General features: G+C 36.3%; 2 protein-coding genes across 2 annotated transcripts; one reads left to right on the forward strand and one right to left on the reverse strand.

The window, feature by feature from the left end:
• The first annotated feature begins 11,195 nt into the window (after positions 1–11,195).
• Positions 11,196–14,147, forward strand: LOC143597965 (uncharacterized). Its single transcript, XM_077076320.1, has 9 exons — positions 11,196–11,332; positions 12,409–12,435; positions 12,559–12,638; positions 12,744–12,816; positions 12,918–12,975; positions 13,146–13,197; positions 13,300–13,324; positions 13,552–13,646; positions 13,821–14,147. Exons 1-9 carry the CDS (start codon positions 11,225–11,227, stop codon positions 13,876–13,878), a joined length of 576 nt encoding a protein of 191 aa, XP_076932435.1. The 5' UTR covers positions 11,196–11,224; the 3' UTR covers positions 13,879–14,147.
• Positions 14,148–14,781: 634 nt separating this feature from the next.
• On the reverse strand, positions 14,782–17,736 carry LOC143597966 (putative protein phosphatase 2C 27). The gene is made up of 4 exons (XM_077076321.1): positions 17,278–17,736; positions 16,486–16,662; positions 16,186–16,391; positions 14,782–15,391 (listed from the first exon to the last, which is right to left on the reverse strand). The coding sequence occupies exons 1-4, from the start codon at positions 17,452–17,454 to the stop codon at positions 14,833–14,835; spliced, it is 1,119 nt and encodes a 372-aa protein (XP_076932436.1). The 5' UTR covers positions 17,455–17,736; the 3' UTR covers positions 14,782–14,832.
• Positions 17,737–20,665: the final 2,929 nt, after the last annotated feature.

The raw sequence follows: 20,665 nt of genomic DNA on the forward strand, positions 1-20,665 counted from the left end.
GAGTTTCCATCCAGCGTCGTTGGCGCATGTTAAGCTCTTTTTGATCGAATATGTGTTTCAAGATTTTGTGATCGGTGTACACGACAAATCTTACCCCATAGAGATAGTGCCTCCATATCTTAAGTGCAAAGATTATGGCGCCTAACTCTAGATCGTGAGTCGTATAGTTCTTTTCATGAACTTTGAGTTGACGAGAGGCGTAAGCGATTACTTTCTTTCGTTGCATCAATACACATCCCAAGCCGGAATGAGACGCATCACAAAAGACAACGAAATCTTCAATACCTTCTAGCAAAGTCAGTATAGGAGCTTGGGTAAGCTTTTGTTTAAGTATATTGAATGCCTCTTGTTGCTTTGTCCCCCATTCATATTTAATGTTCTTGCGAGTTAAGGAGGTTAAGGGAACAGCGATTCGGGAAAGGTTTTCAATGAATCTTCGGTAGTAGCCGGCCAATCCCAAGAAACTTCGAATCTCGGTTGGCGACTTTGGGATCTCCCACTTAGAGATAGCTTCAATCTTAGCAGGATCCACTTGAATACCGTTTACGTTAATGATGTGACCAAGAAATTGCACTTCGTGCAACCAGAACTCGCATTTCGAGAACTTGGCGTACAATTTCTCGGTTCTAAGAATTTCAAGTAAGGTTCGGAGATGGACTTCATGATCAGCCCTGGATTTAGAATAAATCAGTATGTCGTCGATGAAAACGATTACAAATTTATCTAAGTAAGGTTTACAGATTCGATTCATCATGTACATGAACGCTGCTGACGCATTAGTAAGTCTGAATGGCATAACGGTGAAATCATAATGACCATACCTTGTCCGAAACGCGGTCTTTGGAATGTCTTCGGTTTGAACTTTGAGTTGGTGATAGCCAGAACGAAGATCGATTTTTGAAAAGAAGCTAGCACCTTGAAGTTGATCGAACAAATCATCGATTTGTGGGAGTGGATAACGATTCTTGATTGTAAATTTGTTGAGAGCTCGGTAGTCGATACACATACGCATGGATCCATCTTTCTTTTTGACAAATAGTATCGGCGCTCCCCATGGTGATATGAGCTTGGTCGTATGAAACCCTTCTCAAAAAGTTCGTCCAATTGTTTCTTCAGTTCCTTCATCTCGGTTGGCGCTAGGAGATACGGAGGTTTGGCGATCGGAGTAGTTCCAGGAATCAGATCGATCCTAAATTCTACTTCACGATTGGGAGGAATACCAGGAAGTTCATCGGGGAATACATCGGCAAAGTTAGAAACAATGGGAACGTCTTTGATTTCTTTGGGTTTAGAGTCTTCGGTGACGTAGGCCATGAATGCTAAGCATCCTTGATTCAAACATTTGTTAGCCCTTATCATGGAGATTAGGCTAACTTGGCCGGCGTCTTTATCCCCTTCAATTCGAATAATTCGTTTATCCGGGGCTCGAAGTTCAACAGTCTTGCTATTGCAAAAGATATGAGCATGGTTATCGGATAACCAATCCATTCCCAATACAATATCAAAACCAGCAAGAGTTATAGGTAACAATTGAATAGGCAAAACGTAACCGGCTAACAAGTTTTTTCCGTTTTCTAGAGCTTCGGAGATTTTAACGATTTCGCCATTAGCGGTCTCGACGCTTAGAGTTTTATTAAGTTTGATTAAAGATTCATTTAATAGACTACAAAATTTATAATCTATAAAACTTAAATTGGCTCATGAATCAAACAAAACTCTAGCATACGCATTGTTAACTAAGAACGTACCGGTGATGGTTTCCAGCATGTCGGCCGCTTTCTTGGTGTCCAAGACGAAGACTCTTGCATTGCCCTTCTTGGGCTCGTTCTTTTGACCGCTACCACCCGCACCACCTGTCGCGGGCTTATTCTTAGGGATAAGATGCCCCATCTCCTTGCAGTTGTAGCAGGTCATCTTCTTCTTCTTCCAACAGTCGGCCGTAGCATGGCCGGATCGATTACATGATTCACAGACTCGGGGAGTGAAGTTGCATTTACCCCTATGATGTTTCTTACAAACTTTGCATTGAGGAAGGCTGGGGTTGAAGCTGGACCTTCGTTGATCAACTCCTTTACCCTTGAAGCGGGTATCTCCTCCCCTCCTTGAGTCATGTGTTGTTACGACTTTCTTATCTTCTTCTTTATTGCGGATCATTCCGCCCATCAAGTAACCTGCCAACTCCATCGCGGAGTCAGCGGTTTGTGGCAAGTGTGACCTCACCATGTCACGAATCTCTCGTGGCAGTCCCCAAATGTAATGTGTCACTTTTCTGGATTCAGGGGTAACCAGTTAGGGAACTAAACGACAGTATTCGTGAAATTTCGTGTTGTACTCACGAAGGTTAGTTCCAACAACCTTGTGAGCCAAAAATTTGGCTTGAATTTGGTCCGTTTCATGCATCGGACAGAATTTCGACATCAGCAACTCTTTAAACTCGTTTCAGGTCAAACCATACATTACCTCCCTTCCCTTACTCATGATTAGTGTGTTCCACCATTCTAGCACTTCGCCTTTGAACATCAGGGCGGAGTATTGGATCTTTTCTTTATCCGAACACTTGCTTGTAATTACAATTGTCACCATCTCTTCGAGCCACCTCACAGTTGCAATGGCTCCCTTGTCACCATGGAACTCCTTCGGTCCATAGCATTTAAAGTCTTTGAATGAACATCCACCAATTTTAAGTTTCTTGAACTCTTGACGGAACCCACCATCGGCGTTTGATTCATGTACGCTTTCATCCATACGGGAAGGTCTAGATCGGGGTTTAGAGACAGACTTTCAGGAAGGATTTTCAGATTGCAAATGCTTTGTTTGTCTAGATTGGGATTTAAACTCAGATTCGGCCCTTACGGCGTCTTTTACTAATTTTTGAATTTGTTTCATGTATTTGTCGGGAATCGGTTCCTCTTCATTATTTTCGGGACCTTTCCCTTTTTCTTGTCGTCTTTCGGCTTCCTTTCGAGAGACCTCTCGGCTATCACTTTGTCTAGACATTCTTTTTCTTTTATTCTTTTATCTGAAATTTAACATATTTCTTTTCTTAATATACAAGTTTATTTATTTCACATACTTATACATATCATAAAATGATATGTATATTATGTTACAACATTCTTATATATCGTTTATGCGATATATAAGTTCTTATCCTTATTACATCATATTTTACATATAACACATAAACTATTTTACACACATAAACTTCATATGACATTGCCATCATCTCCTTAGTCTTTCATGAATTTCTTAACAACCCTCGTCAGTTTGTTGCATTTGCGAAGAATTGTCTCTCCCATTTTCTTCTTTCTCTTTCCATTAGTATCAATCTTCTTCCTCAACTCATCAGTTTCCTGTAGGGTTCGATCCAAATGCTCCTCCTGAGACTGAGGTATGTCGGTAGGATACCCGTATCTTGGTGGTGGGTCACGGTAACCCATCATCACAATATCGTAATTGTTCTTCGGGTTTGGATACGGAGGCATTGTCATATCCGAGGGATAGTTGAAGAATGCATCGGCTGCTTCATTTTGCTCGCGTATCTCATTTGCTTGTTCTTCAACTGATGGGATCTCGCTTGTGTACAGTGAGAAGCTTGATGATGCCTTACCCTTGAGCTCTTGAAGGAATTGCATATATGGGTCAACAGAGCCATAACTTGGGGTTTGTTGAGAGTATGGCTCTTCCACCGGTGTCATATCTTCATTTGGGTTGTCGGGAAATTCCTCTTCCTCAGGATCTGTTTCCTCCTCCGGTTCCTCCTCTGGATCCTCTTCTGATTCTATTTCCAGTTCTTCTTCAGTTATTGCAGGCACATGAATCTTCTCGTATGGCATTGTCACCCTCATTTTGGGCTTGTGAGACGGTCCCCTTTTGTTGATGTGAGAATTGGCAGTATCCATAGTTGATGTGCCGGTATGCTACCTCCGTTGATCTGAGTGGCATTGCATCCAATCGGATGAAGGAGAATTGGGTTCCTCCTTTACTTGCTTGTTGGCGAGAAAATAATATGACGGATGTGGATTTGGTGGCACATATGTTGGATCTGAGTAATGTAGTGAAGTTTCCATTGGTTGATATGTTGGCACGTCTGATGAGTGATACATTAGTGGGTTGGATGGATAATAACTTGAGTGCCTTGATGCTTGGTATAATTGGTGCGGAGTGTTATCTAGATGGTAGATTGGAGTTTGCTCGATGCCGGGATTTGGTTTGCTTTGATTATGATCCATATCGGAATTGAAAAATGCTTCGAAGTAATCCTTACTCATGATGTCCTTGGGGAATTTGTAGTATCTCTTTGCTCTTCTTGCTTCATTATCATAATACTTTATTAATTCTTCATAAGACAACCTTTTCATGGGTGGTTTAGAATGTAGAGAGGGAAATAAAGGGTTACCAGCCAATCTTATCCCTATTAAAATAAACAAGTAAATATTTCCCTATGCTTGGATCGAAGCTTGGGTATTGTTTTATGATACCCAGTTCGCTAAGATCGATGGCTCTGATACCAACCTGTCACACCCCCATCTTAGGCCTAGGTGTGTGATCAATAGTTGGTACCATATTTGTAAATAAATCAGAGTTGCGGGTTAATGCGGAAGACTTTAATAAACATGTGGATTTAAAGTTAAAATATTTACATTACAAAGACGAGACAAAAGTCTCGTTTAGTTTTACTTGTTTATATGTTTTACAAAACCACCACATTTTAAAATTTACACAAAGTTATCCGAGCCATCGGATTCTTGAGCTCTTCGTCTTTCAAGCTCTAATCTTGGTTACCTGCAAAATGTTATAAAATACGTCAGCAACAAATGCTGGTGAATATGCTGACGCGAAAATATTTTCTTTACTTAATTACCCCTCGAGACCACGTAAGCCTCGGCCCATCTTGGCTTAGGAATAATCAAGTTAAACAATCATTATAAACTTGAGTCTCTACACTAGGTCACCTCAGCAAAACACCGCAGCGTTTCGACATAACTTAGGTACCATAAATATACACATGGTCAGTCTCACTCGGACGTAACTTAGGTCCGGCCCATCGTGGTTGAAGGTCGTGACCAGGCGTGGTGCGATGTGTCCACCGCATACCACATATGTAAGGATCCAGAAAAACGTATACTACAGCCTGAGGGCTAGGCTTATACTCTTATTTACAGTGTTTTTAGAGACACGTAGCCTCATGTAAAGTTTTACACATAACACGTTTGATTGTTTGAAAACAAGTTTATAAAAGTGGGGCGTATTCACCTTTTGATAGGGATCGGTTTCCAACACCGTCCGTGGGTTCTTCTCTTGCTATCTCGCACCTATAGTACGAGTATAACTTTTGTTAGTCGGATACACGATCCGGCTTAAGACCTTTAGTCTTTATTTATCTCGATGAACCTTTAGTTCATAATCTCTTTTTACTTTAAAACTTTTAGTTTTAATAGTAATTTATAAACCTTTAGTTTATTCTTAAAACCCGACGTTTCTTTTTCTTTAAGAAACGTATTCTTTTCTTTATTATTTAAGAATACGCATTATTCTTAAATAATATATTTTATAACAAAGATTAATCATATTCATATATATACTTACATATATGTTTTCATTTTTCTTTTCTTTATTTTCTTTGTTATATGTGTCTTCGTTTATCGAGAATAACTTCGACTTGGGTATTAAGCCTTTATAATATTTTAATATATTTTAGTCGGGCATGCCTACCTTTGTTGGCTTAGAAATACCCTAGTCACTTGGGCAGCACTTTGACGCCAATTGCTCTTTTCTACTTTTGGCACGTTTCTCGAGACACCAACCCTTCTTGGCACGTACTTCGAGATGATTGTCGGGACGTTGGGACAGCACTTCTTTCTTGTTTGGAATATTGTCGGGGAATGGCACGTTTATGGAGGTTTCGGGGCACGTTTATCGAGGTGAATTGATGGCACGTATTTCGAGGTAGTGAGAGAAGTTTGAGAGAGAGTAATTGTGTGAGATTTTGATGTGTTAGGAATGAATCCCGTGGCCGCTATTTATAGGGCTGATTTTGGATCCCATCGCGGTACGCGACAGGTCTCTTAGCAAGCCTGTTGCGTACCGCGACGTAGGCTTGATGAATCAGTGAGTAGACCTGCCACGTGGTGACACGTGGCAGGCGCCACTCCACGTGGCGAACGTGTTGCCACGTGGCGGCAGACGATTCCACCGTGTGCCACGTGGCACACGTGTCACAACGTATCATACACCCTATCGCGATACGTGATGGAGCTCTTTTCTGATCCATCGCGTAGCGCGATGGGTCAGGAAATCAAAATTTACAATTTAACCCCTTGGGTTTAGAATTTTGACGGATTTGGTCCTTTGACTTTTGAAACTTGACATTTTTGACCCGAAATTTACGCGATGTTACATAATCTTTTGGTGCTTTGTTGATTGCACTAATTATCTCCAAAAATTGGGGATTGCGCAAGACATTGAACGGAATGCCATTTGCACTTAATCCTCTCATAATCTTCAAGTCTACTTGGTTTCTCTCCATGAAACCAAAAGATTTTTCAATCGGGTTTTTAGAAGAGGATGACTTCTATTTAGAATTACCACTAAATGTTGAATTTTTTAAAGATTTGGACACGCCTACCTTTTCCGCATCTTTTACTTTTTTCAATAATCTGAGATACTTTTCATGATCATATAGTAGAGCGGAACAACGTTTTATTTCAGCTTTCTTCCACGGAGCACCAAAGAAGTGAGCATGAATACGCGTATAGGAGCTCCTAAACTGTATATGATAGTGCTTGCAAACCCACACTTTTGAACCCCCTGCATTCTTGCTATTCCTGGGACCTACAAAGTCAACTTCATGCATCAAAGGCTTCTCATCCTTTAGCTTGCTATGCACTTCAGAAGATTTTGGACCTGCTGGTGTTGTCTCTGATATTATATCGTCTTCAATTTTGTTGTCACTTACATCAATCGGCTCTGCAGAATCTTAGGTTTCTTGTGCACTTCTCTTACCAAAAGCCATTGTTAAGTGTTTAATTATAAATGATTGAACTTTTTGTGTATACTATAAGGCTTTGAAAAGTATATAGTTATATATAATACCGAAGAGGCAGTTAAGTGTAAACTGTAAAGTGTAATACAAACCATTCAATTTGGCGGGAGAATAATCTAGAAATTAGGACAAGATATGAAGAGGCTACTAGTTTAAGAAGGGAACTGATAATTGATAATTAGAGATTAGAATCAAACTAGAGTTTAAAAGATTTAACCATCCATATATATTTAAAAAAACAATCTCCTATTTTTGGAGATAATAATTGAGTTGTTGCCAGCTAATAAATGAGATTAATAAGGAAATATCAATTGATTTTACATATATACCTATAACAACGATTGTTTTTTAAACAAAACTGAAATTGACAATTGGAATTTGGTTACGTGTTTTTTAACGATCCAGTACACCATTTCCTTCAATAGGGGAACACGATTTTGCAGGTGAAAGTTTGATTCTTCAATCAATCAGGTACGCTTCAATATTCCGATTTCTGACCACGTAGATCGGGCCGCTTTTGTACCGTGATCCGGTACATGCGATCTGGATCGCGGATCGTGGCATATTTAGCGTATCCTGTGACTACGATATAAACCCATTGGAGTCAATAGGATGTTTACCACTCGATAACGTTTCCAAGGTCCATGTCTTAATTTTCTGAGATCTTCAATTTCTCTTTTCAAAGCCTCTACCCAAGTCTTATTTCTTATTTCCTGGTGAAAATTTTCCTGCTCATCGTTGCAAGTGATAGCCGCTAAAAAAGCTTTACGAGAATTAGAAAATCTTTCATAAGACAAATATGTAGAAAGAGGGTATAATGTGGAAGAATATCGACTGTTTGTGGCGTTTGAATGATCAATAGATTGTGCTTGGTTTACGTCAAAACCCTCAAAATGTTTCTCTTTTCTCTTGTATTGCAAAAATTCCTCTGAATAGATTCATTGGTTGTTGTAGGCCGAGATCATTACTACCTGAGTTGCTGAAGTTTTGTTGGAAGTCATGGTCATTCACTACTAGAAATTTTGTCTGATATGACGGCCTATAGTGACGACTTGTCGTCGCCATACCATTTAGCGATGATAATTCATCGCGAGTCTTGTCTTCGCCTAAGTGATGTTGCTATAGGCCTGGATGTCTTGCGACGACTTGTCGACTCTATAGGTTTTCGTCACCTACATTTTGAGAAATAAAAATAAATATTTAATAAAATTTGTATTTACCTACTGCGACGACTTGTCGTCCCAATAGGATATTTAATACCGATTAAAAAAACAAGACAAAATGGCAAAAGACGTCCTTTATGTTTGCACGGTTTTCAGTTGACGTCATTTGGCAAACTTAATAACAAAAAACATCCTTTGTGTTAAAAAACCCTTGCAAGCTTCGTCCTTTTCACTAACGAGGGGTTACTTTTTCTCGTTAAAACCAGTCATGTGCACCTCATGTGAGGGCAATTTAGTATTTTTACCCTCTCAGGGGTTATTTGTGTAACTGATTTAAAATTTGGTCTTTGAGTAAATAAACATTTTTCTCTTTTTAACCCTCATCTTTACCCAAACATTCATAAACACAACAACCACACACCAGGGCACCCACCACTCACCATCATCATCATTTCACACACCAGCTTCGACCGGCATTTTCCGGCGAAAAATGAAAAAATCGATCCACTATTCCACTCTCTCTCTCTCTCATCCAAAACCACCGTCACCAACCAACCTATCACCACATTGACCTCAACCACCGTCACCCATACTACCAGCCGCTACCACCGAACCTCCATACAAGACCCACAACTGCATCTCGGAAAACCGACCGCCACCACCGCACCTCCAGAAATTAGAAGAATAAAGATTAGATCTGAGAAATTAGACGTTACACAAGATTAGATCTGAGAAATTAGACGCTAATCAATCGTTTCAGTCATTGATCCCCTTGTCGGAAAACTGGTCATGGTGGTGATGTAGATGACGTGCCCGGAATAAAAACGGGTCAGGAAGCGTGGTAGTTGATTTGATGTGGTGGCGGCGGCGATTACCTAGGTCTCCGGTGGAGGTTAATGGTGGTGGTGGTTTAAACAGTAAATACAGAGAGAGAGAGAGAGAGAGAGAGAGAGAGAAGAAGAAGAAGAAGAAGAAGAAGAAGAAGGGAGGGAGAGAGAGTAAGAGAGAGAAAGCCTTTTACATATAATATCTTTTTTTTAACAGTTTTACATATATATCTTATACATGTTTTATTTTTTAGTTATTAATCTATTTATAAATTTACAAATATACCCTTATGTGCATTGCACCATGACCAAATTTAACGAAAATACTTAACTGGGTTAGGGTCAAAGGACAAAACGTGATAGAGTTTTCAAATATAAAGGATGTTTTTTGTCATTAAGTTTGCCAAAGGACGTCCATTGAAAAACCGTGCAAACATAAAGGACGTCTTTTGCCATTTTGTCAAAAAACAAATAGATTTACTTTTTAGCGACAAGAAGTCGTCGCTATAGGTTTCTCAATTTTTTTTTATTTTGTTATATTCCCAGGTTTTATACAAAATAAAAACCTATTGTGAAACTATAAGATTTTCAGATTAAAATCATAAACCAATAAATTACAAAACATGCTTTACAAGCGCTAACAATCACAAATTGATTCAATTGAAGATCCAGGTGTGTCTGTTTGAAAGAATTGATGATTAATTAGATATAATTGATGATTTTGATATCATTTGATGTGATTTCATAGATCGTTTCAAGAAAATGCTCATACCCTCAAGGAAACCAGTTACACTCAAGTCAAAAATTGATTCAATTGAAGATCCATATGTGTTTGCTTGGATGAATTGATGATTAATTTGATCAATTGCTAAAAACAAACCTATGAACAAAGGGGGAGCATAGCTGCGATTTTCCGGCGAGTTGCCCGACACTCGTTGTCAAAGCTGGTGATGGTGACGGTGGATTGTTGATGCATGCGAGTGGTGGAAGGTGGTGGTGGAGATGGATTGACAGAGGAGGATGAGATTGACAAAGGAGGAAAGTTTGATTTAGGGTTTGTATGTTTCTGAAATCCACGGATATTGTAGTCGCGTACGTTAATGTATGATAAAGATTTTTGTATTCTATCTTTTATCTATACATGTAATACAATTTTGATTAGATTTCTTTAGTTCTCATTTAAAAAAGTGTTATTAGTAATGGATTACAAACTTATGTAAATGTTATCATTATCATGAGTTAAATATATGATATCATTATGTGAATGTGTTAATGGATTACAAATTTATGTACATAATATCATCATAAGTTAAAACCAAATACTATTTAGTCTAAGACTGTATGTTGTAGTTGAAGTCATTTTCAGAATTTATCTTCTGATATTGCTCCATCGAGCAAGGCTTCAGCGAGTTTCTTTTTTCTTTTTCTTTATTTTTTTTTGTTCTTAAAAATGTGAAATAACAATATAAATTAAAATATAAATTTTATAATAAAAGATAATTATATACAAATTACTTTCATATTTATAACAAGTAAAGCATTAAACCATCTAAAAACAAATGAACTTAATAAATTGTGCCAAAAAAATACATTTAGACCAGAAAATAACTTTTATGAAAAAGCTCAGGTAATGTCTTATAAAAAAAACCCATGTTGTAGTAAAACAACAAACATGCCATAGCTTTTTCTTCATTGTGAATATGTAGTCTACAACATATATCAAGCACACACCAAATGAATATGCAAGCTTATCCCCACTTCAAATGGTCATCCCCCACGCTTTATTGTTCGTATCTCATCTCGCTGGTTGGCTTTGTGGTGTACATGACCAGCGTGGCAAGGCCTGGCCGCTAGTGCCCCCTGTTTGCTGGCCAAGGTGCTTCATTCCTTAAATGTCAAGGGTTCAAATCCGATGACAAACATTGGTTAAGCATGTGACTTAATAAAAACTCTGGCATCAAAAGACGAGGTATATTTTACAACAGTCGAAACTCAAGGGGTGCTAAATGAACAATACAATTAATCTTACGTGTCAAGACCCTACCATCCTCCGCCAGGTGTCTCCTTACAATTGGTCGAAATACTCGTCTTCCACGTAACGAAAATCTCCGGTCAGCGGTCAGTTCACGGAATAAGTGCGTGTTTCAGTGTGTGTGTAGATTTACACCGGCAGAATATTATAACCGAAGATGACGGTGGCGTTGAGGCGGTTGATCTTTGCCGTGACTGTATTCGTGTCTTTATTATCATTTGCTCATTCGATTCATGATAAATGCAGAGCGTGTAATGCCGTAGCTGTAAGTAAATAGTAATCAGTTACAATTCGTTCATTTAGGTTTTGTAATTGTCCGATCTGGTTCTTATTTCCTATCTAATTGATTTTCTGATTGGAGAAATTGTATGAATCCTTACAAGTAATTAGTAGATTTAACTTTTATTTTGGTAATACTCGTAACGAAAATAGAAGTAAGTATCTGAATGTCTATTAAATAGTTTTTAATTACTAATTAGGGGTGTACACGAGCGGAACCGAGACTAGGCTCGAGCTCGGCTCGTTTGACTTACCAGCACTTGAGCTTGGCTTGTTTCGAGCTGTATTTCTAAAGCTCGAGCTCGACTCTGGAATCATTTTTTTCAAGGTCATGCGCGGCTAAGGCTTGGTTCATTTACTATTTATTGATTAATAGATTAATTCATATACTATTTTAATTATATGTATGTGTTTTGATAAAAACCTTAACAAGCCTAGGCTCGGCTCGAGTTCGTGTGCAGTACCAGCTTAAATGAGCCAAAGCTTGGCTCGAGCTTAGCTGTGTAGTGTGAAACAAATACATAGAAGTAGAAAAGAGTTGTAACTTAAAAATACACTAGGCTTGTTGATGCTCGGCGAGCCTAAACCATCTTCCCCATACAAAGTTGAAGCTTGGGCAGATAACTAAACGAGCTTTATTTGAGGCTTGGGATCAACTCGGGCTTGATAAGCTGGGCTCATATCGAGCCTTTTATCAATTTGATCTCGAGTAGCTCGTGAGCGGCTCTGCTCGCTGTCTGCAATTCGTTCTAGCAATCCGGAACTAGATTTTGCGTGAATTGAGCATGTGACCCTATAAGGCTATAATACAAAGTTTAAATTGACTGACTGGTGAGTTTTTTAGTTGAAGATGGATGAAGAGATGTATTGTGTAGAATTAAAATTAGGTTCCACGATTTGTTTTGTTAACAACAAAGCTTATCATAGGTGCTATAATGTGAACTTTAACATTTATCCACTGGAAGTTGAATTTTAATACATGCACATTCTCAATGACACACCTTCTTAAGTGAGCCTTTATGGTAAAAATTTGAATTCATCAACTGGTTTTAAATTTTGCAGGAGGAGCTGGAACAAGGAATGATAAAGGTATGCCTTTTTGCTTTCTTGCAAATGCATGATTTCATTCCCGCATCATATTTATGAAGAATTTATAACATAAATCCTATATATTTTTAATTATTATTAATTTTATTTTTTGTATCTTTCCAGGAGAAACCAAAAAATCATCTGGACTTGAGAAACCGATTGGATTCCAAAGGTCAACGCCAAGGAAAAGTGATCGATTACAAGTAATATTTCAAAACAATTACCACTCTGTACTAAAGCTAGAAACTTTTGCAGTGATCAGATGAATCAACATTTGTTTACTAAATTAACTAACTTGTGTTATACAGAGTCAGTGATCTGAGAGTGGTTGACCTCCTGGATGGGCTTTGTGATAAGATGCAAGACTATACTCTTCAGAAGGTGCGTGCTTAAACATATCATATATCTAATATAAATAATTAATAACTGCTTAAACATATATATCTGATATTAACAATGGTGCTTTGTGGCCATTTATGCAGGTAGATTCAAATAAAAGAATATGGATGAAAGTGGATGACTGGGATAACATCACTAGCAGTATGTATTGGTGAAACTTCTTTCAGTAAGCTTGTCTTATACAGTTATAGTTTAGCTTAACAGGACTATATCATCCCTAGTGACTAAACCAACATGATTGTTTATGTAAATGCTTTATATATTTTACAAAAAAGGTATTTTCTCATGTAAGTTTTCATTTCATTTTCCAGATAAGCAAGAATTGCGTGCTTACTCAAAGGAGATATCCTCTTATTGTGGAAGGTGAGATATAAAATCAATTCACCAAAACATATTCAATCTTGTATGTTGTTTACATGTAAAAATATACCAGCATGTTTAATTTGTTTTGTATACCTATTCCAGATTGCTTGAGGAAACCGAAGATGACGTGAGTCAATGCTTTCTACAACTTGTTTTATAATTGAATTTTGAATTAATTTAGCACCTTTTTATGATTAAAATTTTGAACAAAAGATGTTATGTGACAATATGGTCCGGACGGTATTCAAAATTTATCTGGACCATATTGACGCGTTACTCAACATGTCTTGACCTGGAACATTTTATTATTTTTTTCTTATGTGCTTACTCGTCTGTTATGGTTTATAACCACAGCTGGCAGAATTGATAAAGAAAGGATCGGTTAAAGTAGGAGAGGTGAGCAAAGTTTTATGTCACGACCTTAGCAAACATTGCAGCTCATCCTCAAGGTAAATTTTAAATCTTTTGGTGATTGGGTTCAGTTTTATACTTTATTTTTTCAATAAAATGATTTTATGCATTAAAAGTATAATTTGATATTTTCAAATCATTTGTTGTTAATAAAGATAAAACATAATGATGGCTCGAAAGAAAGAATCTGATGTCTTAACGTTTGTCTGCAGTCATAAGCATGAGTCAAGCCACGATGAAGAAGATGATGAAGTTCATGGTGAACTTTGAGAACCTGTGATCATGGAATGGTATGAACTGCTCGTGAAGAAGCGAAGCTAAAGAACACTTAGGAATTACATTACAATACACATTATGTAAGCTTTGAACCCATTGTACGAGTTCAATATGTGAACAATTTAGACCGAAAACAGGACACATCTTTTTGTAATCTTCGTATTTTAATTAATTGATCCAGTTGAGTAACCTAAATTTGGTTCATAACACATTCCAAGCCACAAAAACATGTCCTGATATGGGAATATCTGACATGAAGTTAATTAGGTTTGTGGTTGTCATGTCTAACTTGTTTTAACACACGAGTTGCGTTTCGGATGACCTGTTTGATTAAACATGCTGACTTACGTCACGTTTAACTAATTTATTAAAAACATGCCAGCCTGATTAACGCATTTACAACTTGGGGTTTAAGCGAGCCAAACCTGAGCTTGACTAGGCTCGAGCTCGGCTCGGTTCGAGCTCTATTTCTCTAGCTCGAGTTAGACTCTAAGTAGTTTCTCAAACTTCATTTAAGGCTGTTTATAATTTAGAAATTAATTTTTTACATTTTTAATTAGTATTTATATACAGTGTAATTATATTTTTACATATAACCAGATATATATTATCTAGTTTTCTGTTTTTCATATTTTATACACATTATATATATAGGGTTATGATCAAATACAAATGAAATTAACATGCTAAACATGATAATCAAGTAGAGTAATTATATATACGAGTTACTCTATTTTAAGTATGTCCGAATTATGGTTGATGTTTTTAACACAAATAATCTAATGAGTCGTATTTGGTTTATTAAATAATTCAACTTGTCAACCCACCGGCCAACATAATTGACGCCTCTATTTGACATATATTCCCGAATCATATACAAAAAGATCGATAATATCGGATTTCCATCATATTTCCCCAAAACAAGTACACGCATTATAAACACAAAAGTCACAAATTACCATCTAAAGCACCCTTAAGAAAGTTTAACCCTTCTAAACAAACACTCCTATGTCCCATTTGAGATTGAATCTCAATCCAAGGTGGTGGATCTGGTGAAAAACATATCACAATCACCGTTAAATTGTCACACTTATTCCGTTTAAGCGCTTCACAAACGAGCACTCTCGAGCATCTTTCCGGGTCATTATGAATCATTAATTCCTTTCTGGCTATTGTCACCGCACATTGACTACTCATGGCATCCCACAATCCATCACATCCCATTATCAGAAACTCATCATCTTCCATCAATAATATTTCTTGCAACTCCGGGTCCGCACTTAATGGGCACGCAGAGCCTTTCGGGCCTTTCATGTGCCAATCACCAAGAGCTCGGGACACTGTTAATTGACCGTTTAAGTACCCGTCATAAATTACACCACCGAGCTGTTCGATTCTATGCTTTTCTGATATACTGTTTGGCTTGTGGTCGTTTGATAATTCTATTGCTTTGCCTAGTTTTCCTAAAACCGCCCGACAATCACCAGCATTTGCAACTATCATCGTCCTGAACAATGCAGATTTATAAATTAAAGACAAATTGAGATGTATTTGTGTGAATACGAACTAGGGTGTGCATGAAACCTAAAAACCCGATCTATAACCGAATAAACCAAAATAAACAAACCAAACAAAAACCAACTGTTTGGTTATATGTTTTAGTTGAAACTTGAAACCGAACTTTTAGTTTGGTTTCGCATGTAAATTAAACCCAAAAAACCAAAGCGAACAAAATTTATGGTTTTTCATTTTGAAATTTAAGTAATTATAAAAATTTAATAAATAGTGTAATCCAAACATTTTAGCCCAAATGTATAAAAAATATTAATTGTAATAATTAAAAGAAAAAAAAGATTTGGCTCAAATTCATTATTTTGGGCCAGTTTTTTTTTTCTTGCCAAAAATTTCAAGCCCAAAATGGTAAAACCAAACCAAACCCAAATCAAAAAAACTGAAACGATCGGTTTTCAAAATTTCAAAAACCGAAATTTCGGTTATTGGTTCGGTTTGAGCATAAAGCTGACCCCTAATATGAATGAGTCAATTTGACTTATGTTTCATTACGAAGGAGTCACACGAGCGAAAAGTCAACCAAAGTGAATTTTCAATGCAAAAATTTTCTATTATATTCAAACAAAAACTAGATTGTAACTAAATACTTGGCACACTAAAAATTTCCAAAAAGATTATATATTTTTGACAAAAAGTGTTCTTGGTCAACCTAACTAGAGGCTGCCCAATTTGACCGTCACTCGGCTCACTTGACCGGGCATGTATGAAAACAAGAAGAGGCTCACCTACCTTCCAAAAACAAGAGCGGTCAATGCAGTGGTTCCAGAAGATATATCAACAATACTGTTTTCTGCAAACGCTTGATCGGCTTTTATGTATGCATTTCTTATCGCCTTCTTCAAACAACCCGGGAACTGTGGATCCTCAATTATGAACTTCAATATGTTCTTTCTAACATAAAATGCAGCATCTGTTCCACCATGCCCATCAAAAACCTGTTCACATCAAATCACAACCGTTAACTTTTAATAATATATATAACAAATTAATTGAAAATCACAAACACTTGATTTGTTTTTATATACATACTCCATAGAATGCTCCGAGTGGAGGTAAGCCTTCTATCGTGTCTAAATGTTCTAGAAGGTTGTCTACACATAAATGTTCATCTTCCATGTATTCCTTTGGTCCTTTTTCGGAACAACTTCCTGATCGAATCATCACCGGGATATATTCAGAATCCCCAATAATCCCAAGGTCATAGTCCTGGCAGAATTACTTACAAAAAGTCAATAAATGATAACATGAATGAAAAACTAAAAATCTTGACAACATAATTACATGTTTTAGTCAAGTTTTCAAAACTAAAATATAGGCTTGTAAAGAACCGAACGAACACGAATGGAGCATGTTCGTGTATGTAGGCTTATATTTAACCAGACAAAAGAGCAAACTCGAACAAAGTTTTCTTTATCGTTTGTTAAGAAAATGAGTGTGTTTGTGTTTATTTATGTTCGTTAGCTAACAATATAAACGAACAACATAACTAAGGTAAACCAATTAAAAGTGAATGTGAACATTAATGTGTTGGGCCTAAAAAGTAATTAAAACTAGAATAAATTGTAATGGGCCTACAAAATTTAAATGAATATATTAAATAATTTAAATGAACAAACTTAAACAAATGCAAACTATCAAACGTAAACGAACAAACATAAACGAATTTAAATGAACAGACATAAACAAACGAACAAGACATGTATTCATGTTCTTTCATTTATCAAAATGAACAAACTTTTTTATTCATGTTCATCCGTTTATTAAATTAACAAACTTCCTGTTGAACAGTTCACGATCAATTCACTAAATAGTCGGTTATACCGGATTTGAAGGCGGCAACATGCTCATGCTACGCCGAACAACCGACAAATGTCTTGGCGGTTTCCCAACCTCCGGGTCCGAATTCTTTGATCTTTCTTCCACCCCAGAAGAAATATTATTATCAAAACCATCTTCTACAATCACACATGATGGTGAAAAACCATTGCCAGCAGCCATACTTAAACACCAAATAAATATATACAAAACAAAACAAAACAAAACCCACAAAATTCTGCCCAATAGTAATCAAAACAACTTCATCTTTCTCTTTAATTTCATTGCAGGTTCAGTAATCTGCACAAAACCCATGATCATTTCTTGATTAACATGAAAACCCATTAAAAAGTCTTGATTTTGAATCAATTCGTGGCGAATTGAAATTGGATTGTGATGGTTTTGTTGGTGTCAAATTGATGACCCAATTTTGGAAACCCTAGAAACCACTACTTGAAGTGGTAATAAGCAAGAAAGGGTAAATTTGCCAAAAGAGTGTTTATTTATGAAATGATTAGTTACACTTTCACCCTCTTATATTCATGAATTATTCTATAGCACCCCATTGACTAGCAATTTCTGTGCTTAGTTGTTTTAGTTTTTTAAATAGGAAAATTGAATTTTAATAATTCAAACTTCGAGTTATTAGCTGGTGTTAATCCTAGTTAAAGACATGTATGAGGAAAGTTCTAACTTTCAACCTATTTTTTTTTCTACTGGGCTTTTTTCTAACGAAATGTATTCCAATTAGTTTTTATGACATGGATGATAGTGGGACGTACACGTACCTCCATTTTCATGCTCATTACAAAAAACCTAACCCTATTTGGCTATGGATATTTCAACAACACCTCCATCATTCTAACCTAAGAACTCTGCACATGCATTTGCCGATCACACTACATAACTGACAGAATCCTCCATTCTTACACCCTATCCAATTCCTTGACTACTCATAAAACACCATTGTTTCATTCCCCACTCGATTCATCTTCAAAATTACCCTACCCGGCCCCACTCCTTACATCTCTAGCAACGACATCACCTTCGACCCCACCACCTTACCATATTCCCCCGGGTACATTGGCCTACCCAATTCCCATCTTTTTTATCTGTTTCTCGCAATTAAACTCCATAAAATCTATATTCGAGTCACTGTGATACTAACGACAAACATATGAGACTGGTGGTGGTGGTTTGCATTGGCGATTTTCGGCTAAAAGGAAAGGGTATGTTAGGAAGCAGTGGTGGTTGGCAATGCTGGGTGGTGTTGTGCGACGATGGTGGTGATGTTGGGTGGTGTGGTACCAATCAATGGTGGTTGTCTGGTAGTGAATATGGTGGTGGGTCCCACCATCTATATTTTTGTTAGATTATTTTGGTGTGGTGGGACTCACTATCATCCACATCATAAAAAATAATCGGGTTAGACTCCATTAGAAAAAAAAGTTAATGAAAGAACATAAATTGAAAGTTTGGACTGTTCTTATACATTTATTTAGTTGATATTAGCGTCGGCCAACAGGTTAAAGTTTAGAAAACTCAAAACTTTTTTTTTAAGACTCAAGTCGTTAATTATTAGGGCAAAGATATATTGATACCGTAAAGGTCTTTCGTCATGTTGGATTAAGTGAGATCATAAAGATTAAGTGAGATCATAAGATTGCCATCAACTTCATTTGTGTGTCATCTTTGTCCATGTAGGGTTTTGAATTTAACTAGAATAGATACATTTATAATAAACGATGCTACGTCTTCTATATGCGTTTTATTCGTATGTTGTGACCATCTTATAACTATAACATGTGTATACGTGTTTTAAGACTTATATGTACAGTAGAAACTCGATAAATTAATACTCGATTATTTACTCTCTAAGATAATATTTTTTGCCGGTCCCGACTCGGGGATAGGGTGCTAAATTAATAATTCGCTAAAATTATAAGATAATACATTTTTGATAATTTCTTTAGACCCCATATAAAATATAAATTAATAATTCCTTATATATAGCATATTACATGAATGATTTATGAAGGTTTCTTGAAAAATGACTTAATTGTCTTTTGTTTTTTGTTGAAATCAATTTCCCCTTGAATCTCGTCTCTAATTTTTCTTAGCATGGTAAGAACTTCTGGTGTTGTTTTCTCATAGCTCAACAAGAAATTGTTCAATGTGATTGCCGCTTTAATAGCTTCGTTTCGCGAAGGGGGCTCCATTGTAGAACTTTCATCATCTTCTTCATCGATATCATCTTTATTAATTCCAATAACGCTTTCAATAATTTCTTTATCAGTCAACAACTGTGCAACTATATTTTCTTCTGGGTGAGTCAGAACATCTTCGACATCCGTTGCATTGTATACAATAATTAAGTGGAAGCTTGAAAAATGTTTGTAAACTAAGTATTCTAATATAAATTAATAAATTTTGGTGGTCTCAAGTGTATTATTTTATAGAGTTTCTCATGTATGTATATTGGATACTCAAAATGTTAAAAAAAATTACCAGTTCTAATTATTTTTTTTCTTAAATTAATTAAGTTGAACAGTGTTTTTAAAATACATTTTCTATTACTCTTAGTGGGATAACGTATTTGTTTTAGACATTTTAATTTCTTTGACGTCTCATTCTTTCACTCAATGTGGATTTGATGAATTTGTTTGATTGTGGGATTTAGTGACGAACATGCTATATATTTTTTATATATAAATATTATAATGAATATGATGGATTTGTTTAGATTTGGATTATGAATTTTGTTGTTGGACTATGATGATAATTTTGCACTATAGTCATGAATTTGATGAATTTTGTTGTTTAGATGCCTAATTTTGCACTATAGTCATGAATATATGCTTATTATTATTTTTGCTATTAATTCTAAAAGTTTTGTCCATTTTACCCTTCATTTTATAGTAAACTAAACAGTAACGAGAAAGGTACTTAATAGTTATAAAAATGCTGCAAATTGGACTAAACTTTTGAAACAATAAATTGTTTTTTTTTTGTTTTTTTTTATGTTTTTGGTTTTTTTAACATACCAAGAAATTAACTTAACCATAACATCACACGTTAAAAAACACCGTTATCTTTTTCTAAAATTTAACTTCACATAATATCATAGGTTAAAAAACAACGTTATTTTATTCTAATTTTGTCTATGATTACAGCCCAAGTGATTAAGACATTTAAATACTTTAATTTGAAAAGGGAGAGGTGCTAGCTAGAGGTGGGTAAAACCGTTTTTTTCTAGAACCAGATATGCGTAATAAAGATTTCGGTTTGGTCAACAAAAGTTAAGAATCCGATTAGATAGGAATCGGTCTGTGTATTTTCGGTTTTTGACCGAAACCTGGTTCGGGCTGAAGGTCAAGCTAGTAGGACCGGTTCC

Source organism: Bidens hawaiensis, unplaced genomic scaffold, assembly GCF_021521415.1.
Source record: "Bidens hawaiensis isolate Kalapana, Puna unplaced genomic scaffold, B.hawaiensis_p1.1 tig00049292_1, whole genome shotgun sequence".
NCBI lineage: Eukaryota > Viridiplantae > Streptophyta > Magnoliopsida > Asterales > Asteraceae > Bidens > Bidens hawaiensis.